The sequence below is a fragment of the Myotis lucifugus genome, unplaced genomic scaffold, assembly GCF_000147115.1.
Source record: "Myotis lucifugus unplaced genomic scaffold, Myoluc2.0 scaffold_760, whole genome shotgun sequence".
Lineage (NCBI taxonomy): Eukaryota > Metazoa > Chordata > Mammalia > Chiroptera > Vespertilionidae > Myotis > Myotis lucifugus.
The window spans coordinates 221,259-229,809 of NW_005871808.1; the positions used below are offsets into that span (position 1 = coordinate 221,259).

An 8,551-nucleotide genomic window follows, 5' to 3' on the forward strand; every position below is an offset into this window, starting at 1 on the left:
GTTCAGACGCGTTTAACCGCCTCCGTTCCTCAGGACCCGAGGGGCAGAGCTCTCCATCCAGAGCCGCCTCTGCAGACGGCGGTGACGCCCAAGGAACTGGAGCGAAGGCGTGGCCACCAGCATCCTCCACAGGGTCCCGACAACCAAACGAGAGGATATGCCGGACAACAGGGCCTTTCCGGGCTCGCTCACCAGCCTCCTGCTGGGCCACTGACCTTCCCCGTCCTCCGGGGACCCTTTCCAAGGTCAAGGCCCAGAGTCAGGAAGGACGATCTGTTCTGTGACTGTCCTGGTTGATCTGTTGCTGGGGGGGCCGGAACCACCAACTGTCTAGGCCTCACTTTTTCCCGGGTGAGCGGTCACTGTTTTGGCATCAGTTGCTGTATTTAAACCTTTGTTGTTTTCTTTCCTTTTTAAAAATATAATTTAATTGATTTCAGAGAAGAAGGGAGAGGGAGGGAGAGAAAGAAACATCAATGATGAGAGAGAATCACTGATCAGCTCCCTCCTGCACACCCCACACTGGGGATCAAGCCTGCAACCCCGGCATGTGCCCTTGACTGGAATTGAACCCTGACCTCCTGGTTCATAGGTCAGCGCTCAACCACTGAGCCCGGCCGGCGGTGTTGTTGTGTTGAAATAGGTAGAGATTCCAATGGTGCCTCCATCATTCTCCTGCCCCTCCCCCATGCGCTGCTCGCTCCCCTGCTCCCCTCGCCGAGTTGTGCAAGTGCGGCTGGAAGCCTGTACTTCGTCGCGTGGGCTGTGTTCTGTCGCCGTTAGCAGACAGGTTTCCTTCCCTTGCTTTCGCCTGGACGCCTGCAGGCGTCGTGATGCAGCATTCGGGTGGCGAGCACTCGGAGACGCAGACGCTCCAGGCAGAGGCAGGAGGTGAGAACCGGAGCACCCTGCCCAGGGTCGGGGTCAGGCGGCCTCCTGTCAGCCGCAGTAACGACAGGCATTTCCGTCCCAGAGGGAGGCTGGCGGCTGAACCAGGTGTGTGGGAACAGCATCGAACTGTTTCAACGCCTCGGCCCCTTGCTGACGGTCGCGTCTCCCTGTCCGCAGCCTCACCTGAAGGTGGACGTGGCCCCTGTGGGGGTGGAGGGGCTCACGGTGGATGTTGGTTGAGGATCCCCCAGGTCCCCACGGGCACCTGTGGCGGGTGCAGCCGGGAGCGTGCGCAGACGGCGGGTCTCAGCTGGGGCCCCAGAGCAGCCTCAGCATCGCCCGGGAATTGGTTTCCAAAGCCAGTTTCAAGCTGTGATTGCGGAGCTGGGGGGCTGGGCCGGAGACACGTGTGAAGAGCCCTCCAGGCGGCTGGTTCGCCTCTGACGTCCGCAGAGCCGCCCGCGTGCTGTGGCAGCCGCGCGGGACACGGGCTGTTTCAAGCAGCTCGCTGTGCTAGACTCTCTCTCGGAAAAGTGCCTGAAGAATAAGACTGGTTCTCGGAAGTCACGGTTAATTATGTTTTTTCTAAGATGATGTAGAATTAATTAGCTCGAATGATTGCAGACTTGGCCTCTGGGTAGGTCAGGCCCCCAGATGGGATAATCTGTTAGTGAAAAGAACAGCTGTCCGTCACGTGGGCAGTTTTAAATAACATGGGTTACACTTCAGGAAGAGCGTGGGGTGCTGCCCCTTCACTTAGGGCTTCTCTGTCCTTCGTGAGAGAGTGACAGAGATGGGGACGGGAAGCCGGCGCCTGACTGAACCGCCGCGTGTTTCCGTATCGCGCGCTACTGACGTGTCTGTGTGTTTCAGGTCCCAACTGCTTTGCAGAAACCGCCGTCATCCCCGCCGGGCGAGAGGTGAAGACGGACGAGTGCACCGTCTGCCACTGCACCTACGAGGAGGGCACGTGGCGGGTGGAGCGGCAGGCCACGTGCACCCGACACGAGTGCCGGCAGCGGTAGGCCCGGCCGCACGGGAACGCCGGCTCCTGGGACACTTCCCTGACGCGAACATTCGAGGGGACTGGGAAGTGCCGCCCAAAAGGAGACTTTTGATGAGGAACAATGGGGGATTGTCGGGACTTTGACTTTTCTTGGTAACAATTACTGCAAGAGAAGGAAGTGGATATAGTTCAGAACATCACCGAGAACTCTGGGCAGGAAGCCCCTCTCTCAATAAACGTGCTATTTTCAGAGCAAGTGCAGTCAAGTCCACTGTTCTCTGTGCGATGGATTTCTATCCCCCGTCAGAGAGCTCCCCGCTGTTTTCTATAGACACAGATTAAAATGCTGTGCCGCCCACCTTCACACTGTGCACCTTTTCAGTTCTTCCCCATCACGTGACATTGTTGGGGGCTGAGCCTCCTCCACGTCTCGGAACGCTGTGCCCATGAGCAGGTCATGCAATAATAGGGCTGATTTCTCCTGGGGCCCTGCCCACAGGCTGTTTCATTTCAGAGGTATAGCTAGTGTCTGTCCTTGGAAGGCCCAGTGTGATTCACACAAATGTAATGTTCCCGTCTTGCACTTTATTGCTGTTGTCACCTCCATGCTCTGCCGCTTGGAAAATGCAGGTGTCAGGTAACTGATGGGCACTTTTTCTGTTCATCTGAAGCACCCCTGCTGGATGGACACATACATGTTTCATTTTCACTGACATTACTTTGTCTCCTAATCATGAATTTAAATTGTCCCCTAGACCGAGGAGCAGGGTGAGCTGGACAACTTGCACCATTGTTCCATCCAGCTGAAGCAGGCAGTAAAATAGGGTTCCCTTGACTGACTGGAGGGGAGTTAAGGCAGATGAACTCCTGATTGAGTCTACGCCTGAAGTCTGAATGGGCACAGAAACCCCCGCACTCCATTCAGTGGACTCAAGCTTCTCCTCAGAATGACCACAGCTTTGGCCCTAAATTATGATTACCCAAAATTTCAAAGATAAAGCATATTATCAAAGCTGAGGAGGTGCCCAGGCCTATGAGACAAGCTGAACACAAAGGGCAGAAACCAAGAACAATAGGGACAGCGTTATAGGGTCTCCAAAGAGTGGAATAATCAGAATCCATGCAGGATAACAGTGCTGTGCTCAAGGAGGTACAGGATAAAAATGCAAATCTCAGCAGAGTCTTAGAAACCTAACAGGCCAGTCAAATGGAAAAGAACCAAATAAGAATTTGGAACTGAGCCAAAACCGGTTTGGCTCAGTGAATAGAGCGTCGGGCTGCGGACTGAAGGGTCCCAGGTTCGATTCCGGTCAAGGGCATGCACCTTGGTTGCGGGCACATCCCCAGTAGGAGGTGTGCAGGAGGCAGCTGGTCGATGTTTCTCTCTCATCGATGTTTCTAGCTCTCTGTCCCTCTCCCTTCCTCTCTGTGGAAATTCAATAAAAATATATATTTAAAAAAAAGAATTTGGAACTGAACAATATAATAACTAAGATTAAAGATTCAGTTGAATGAGTTTAACAACATATTAGACATAGTTTAAGAGAAAATGGTGAACTTAAAGACAGAGCACCAATAAGAAGCACATGTAGAAAACGCATAAGGAAGCACAAGAGAGTAAAGAATGTGGTGAGCTTTTAAAGCTACAGAGGGAGAGAAGGGAGAGAATGGAGCAGAAGCAACACTGAACAGGTAATGGCTGATAGTCCTTTGAAGCTGATGGACCACGTGCAGTGAAGAGTTCCGGAGTAGCACCACTACAGTGAAACAAGGGAAATGAAAATCCCCAAGCAGCCAGAAGACAAGTACTGATTCCATTCACAAACAATTATAATGATATGGTATCCAAAGGAACCATGGAATTCTGGAGACAGTTGGATATTTTAAATGTGCAGAAGGAAAATAACTGCTAATTTAGAATTCTAGACACAGAAATAGCACCTATAGATCACTACAGTACCCACAGGTGCCCCCAAAATGTGGAGGCTTCCATCATTTTTACAAACAGTGTGAAAGTCATAGAATAGTTTTACTCCCTTGGCCTCTTTCTTACACATCTGTTGTTTAGGTGTATTTTAAATCTGACAAGTCTTTACTTTTATTTTTCTAATAGCCACTATTGATTTAGCTATATCCCCATATTTGTGATTTGATTCCTTCTTTCACTTTTTATTGCAGATTATTTTCTTCTGCCTGAAGAATATTTTTTGGTATATTTTGAAATGAATTTCCAGTAGTGGTAGTATTTTTCAGCTATTACTCAATTGAAAATATCTTTATGTTGACTGCATTCTTAAAGGACAAGGTTATAAAATGGTGAAGGACCAACAATTATTTGATCTTGATAAGGATGTATGCTATAATTTATAGGGTAATATTTTTACATTTAACTGGTGGAATAAAAAGGAGACAAAATAATAATAAAAGATATAGAAGACCTGAATATTATAATTAACAAAGCTGACCTAGTGGACAGGTACATAATTCTTCTTGAAAAAATTATGGGATACATATTTTTTTAAAGTATATGTGGAAAATTTATAAACAAAGACTTTATGCCGAGCCATAGTACATTATAAAGAACTGACATCACACAGAATGTAAATCCTGACACCAGTTCAGTTAGACTATATGTCATGAGAAAAGCCAAACAAAAACTCTTCCTATGTTGCAAATTAAGAAATAGAATTCTAAATGTCCCTGGGACAAAGGAGATGCCACAATAAAAACTGTCACCCTAATGCCCTCGATCATGAACAAAAGGAGAGAGCAGGCACGAGTAGCCAGTGTCGGGAATGGAAGGGGAGATGTCGCTGCAGACATGGCGTCGGTGCTCGCGGCGGTGGCTGTGGAGGCAGCGGCGGGTCACCAGTCCCCTTGCTCCTCACACGGGAAGACAGGCGCTTGTCAGAGCTGTGACACCTTCACTCCCTGCCATCCCCAGCGCCTCCTACAGTGGGCGCTGCAGCCTCCCATCCACTTTTACCCCAGGACACCCAGAGGATGGGTGGCACTCCTCCGTCCCAGGCGCCATGGCATGCCGTTTCCCCCGGATGGCGGGGGTCAGCCCTTGTACAGTCCCCTCCTTCTGACTGCTGGTTCAGCAGCACGAGGTGGACGTTCTGGGTTGCAATAATAGGAGCGTTCCTCCCTCACACATACCTCTGAGCTCGCCTTGTCCCAAACTGCAGACACGAGACATGCTTTGCTACTCAACACGGCGTAATCGTGAGAAGCCACTCCTACCGCCCTCCCTCCAACACACGCCCAGTTCTGGGACCCATGAGTTTAGCTACAGAAACAGCACCGCCAACCATCCCTGTCACACAGGTGGGGAAAGTTCCAGGGGCTTCCACCAGGCCCTTCTTACAACCATCACCGTCGCTCCACAGACATAAAATCAATGAGGGACATGTGGCCAGCTGCCATCGCTTGGCGATTTAGAGCGGAACTTGTACCCCGGAGGACGGTGCCTCCCTACTCAGCGCTGCCACTCGGCTGGGACCATCAGAGTCTGACGGGCTCCCCACAGCCGTAGTCCAGCTGCTCCAGGACATGGTGTCCGTGGTGCTACCAGTAAATGACCCGAGTGGAAGCCCACTGCACAGCTCATTCCTGTCCAATGAGCGCCCGCTCAGCAGCAGTGTTGTGATAAACATGACGACAGCGATAGGAAGCATGCAGTACATTCACAGATGGTGGAGTTGGCAGGAATTCTGGAGAGCAAGTCCACCCCAGCTCCACTGGGAACGGAGCGCTGGCCCTTCGCGGTGAAGCTGGCCAGGGGAGCCGCCTGCTGCCCGGCTCTGGCCCTTTGCGGTGAAGCTGGCCAGGGGAGCCGCCTGCTGCCCGGCTCTGGCCCTTTGCGGTGAAGCTGGCCAGGGGAGCCGCCTGCAGCCCGGCGCTGGCGGGCTCCTTGTTGGGCTCTGACTGCGTGGGAACACCGGGCACCCAGAGGGGCTTGGTCAGATGGCACCTGGTAGCCCAGCAGAATGTCCATCTCTGTCCCTGAGACAAGGACGAGAACGAGGAGCCCACGGGCCGCAGAACGGCCGTCTTGTCCGTTGGCTGAGCAGGTCCTCCAGTTTCTTGGGGCGTTCGCTCTCCGTGCAGGTCCGTTTCCTCCCAGCACCTTGGTACCAAATTCCCACTCTTGTTCTTCCAAGTCCCCGACCATTGACTTGTTTACAAATGTCTGCGGCTCCACACCATCAGCTCTCATTCCCCAAGCGGGGAAGCAGGTGCACGGCTCCAGGTTCCGCCTGCGCAAGGTGCCCGTTTTCCACGCCCGTCAGCCCGAGGTGCCTGCGGCTGTCCATTGGGGGGCGCTGTCAGCCATCTGGAAGTCTGCGCCAACATCTCCCCGGAATGTGTCGCAGAGAAGTCCCCGGGAGCTGGTAGACACAGGCGGAAGGGAGGAGGCGCGAGGAGGAGCCGTGAGACCCTGAGCCACTTGCTCATGGACCGCACTCTGCCGTCAGGACCTGCCTGAGCCCAGCTCCGTACACACCAGGCGCCCCCAGGGCTCACGGAGCTGCTGTGCACACCCCACTTCGCGGCTCAGTGTCACGCACTCGTAGGCGTGACTCTCTCACCTGGACACCTGTTTCGGTTCAGTCACAGGTTCTACCCTCACTCAGGGGAGAGGGTTCTCCAGAGTAGAACTCAGGAGACGGCCCGTCGGTGTGTCTGGCATGGCCTGTGCGCCCCAGACGTCTGACCCGAACTGCCCAGACACCGCAAGGCCTTTGACGTGCAGGGTAGGTCACGGGGTACCAGACACCCTGCAACTGCCAGGACTCAGGTCAGGTCTGGGCTCAGCAGCAAAGGCAAGACTGTGGGAGGGAGCGCCTCCTCTCCGCGGGCAGGTGGCTGCCTCAGCACGAGCAGCCCAGGAGATGGTGGGAGCCTGGCTCAGCGCCCACTTCCTCACCTCGGCTTGGAGGGGCCCAGTCTCTGTCCCTTGTGATGCCCCACCTCTCACAGGGGAAACGCCTCAGGTGGTGGGCAGGTGCTTTGCCGCTGGGCCCACAGAAGTCTGCAGGGAGGGCGGCCGTTCTGCTTCCCTGGAAGCCATAGAAAGCTTCCGGGTCTCAGGCCCGACTTCACATCCCCCCACCAAGTGCAGGGAGAGCAGCTGGGCCCTGGGGCCCATACTTCCCTCTCCATTAAAGAGCCCCACCGCCTGCGGGGGGCATTGACGCCGGCCTCAGGGGCACTGGGCCTGGGTGACGGGCGGCCGCTCAATTAGAAAGCTGAGCAACCACGGGTTTTGTAAGCTACTCATGTATTTTCCTGGTGCTTAATCTTTACAATTCCTGGTAGTTTTCGTATTCTGACATAGCTTTGCAGTGTGAGCAGGAAGTGTGAGGTGGTGGCGGCCCTGCCCTTATACCTTTCACAGCCTCAGAAATGCAGAGGGTGATCACTGTTTTTGTTTGTTAAACTGTATTGCTATTGCCCATCCGTTCCCCAGAGGCATTCTGGGGGAAATTGTTTCTCTCTGACACCTCCTTGTGGAAGTCACACCTTCCTTTAGGCACACACAAAAATTACTCCATTTGAAAATGTCAAGAAGGTAATTGAAAGGACTTTAAAATAAAACTTAAAGCTTGCCACCCATTGTGTTGTTGGCACGAGATCTTATACAAGTGGCTAAAAACTGCAATAATAAGACTAACAGTCTTTTTAAAAAGTGACTTTGAACTATGAAAGGTCAAACTAACAGAAATCAAATCCCACGGTTGCGGGAAGGAACGCAGTTACAGCGGTGGAGCCGGTGGCCGGAGGCAGTCGGAGTGCAGGGCGCTGAGCCCTTTCTGGAAGAGCCCCGCCAGCCTGATGCAGTTTTGCGACTATTTTTGAAAAGCGATGACCCAGGAGGTATTCCGGACTCACACGAATGAGCACGGAGTCCTGGATGCTCCCCTCATCAAACATGTGGGCACAGGGGGCTGCAAGTGAAATGAGGACACCATTTTTTGGTAAAATCTGATACATTTAATTTTGCATAATAGTGATTTATTATGTGTTAATATTTCAGAACTATCCGTCCACGTGACAAGCCCCGCAGCACGGCGGCTACAGGCAGGTCTTGGCCCCGAAGACCAGGCTGCTGTTGCAGTGCAGGCAGTGCGTCCCGTCGCTGGGGTTGTAGGAGCCGGGGCTGCAGATCACTGTGGAGAGAACAAGGGTGAGAGCGTGTCCCGCGCCACGCCAGCCAACCGGCACGAGGGCCACTTCCTAAGATGCCTCGTACTTGGACACGTCATTGGTCTTTAACTGTGTGACACGCACAGAACAGACGATGTGCATCTGGCCATTCTGTGTGTGCCCAGGAGTGTTAAGTACCTCGCCCGGCTGCACAACTACCTCCAGATGTTTCCACTGGGGAAGGCTGCAGCTGCACAACTACCTCCAGATGTTTCCACTGGGGAAGGCTGCAGCTGCACAACTACCTCCAGATGTTTCCACTGGGGAAGGCTGCAGCTGCACAACTACCTCCAGATGTTTCCACTGGGAAAGGCTGCAGCTGCACAACTACCTCCAGATGTTTCCACTGGGGAAGGCTGCAGCTGCACAACTACCTCCAGATGTTTCCACTGGGAAAGGCTGCAGCTGCACAACTACCTCCAGATGTTTCCACTGGGGAAG

General features: G+C 53.2%; 1 protein-coding gene across 1 annotated transcript in view; it reads right to left on the minus strand.

The window, feature by feature from the left end:
- Nucleotides 1-7,943: 7,943 nt before the first annotated feature.
- Nucleotides 7,944-8,551, minus strand: part of ZPBP (zona pellucida binding protein) — a 13,508-nt gene continuing 12,900 nt past the window's right edge. Inside the window, exon 8 of the mRNA XM_014448089.2 lies at nt 7,944-8,073. Within this exon, the coding sequence (XP_014303575.2) occupies nt 7,979-8,073 (95 nt within the window). The 3' untranslated portion in view covers nt 7,944-7,978. The remainder of the gene's footprint in view (nt 8,074-8,551) is intronic.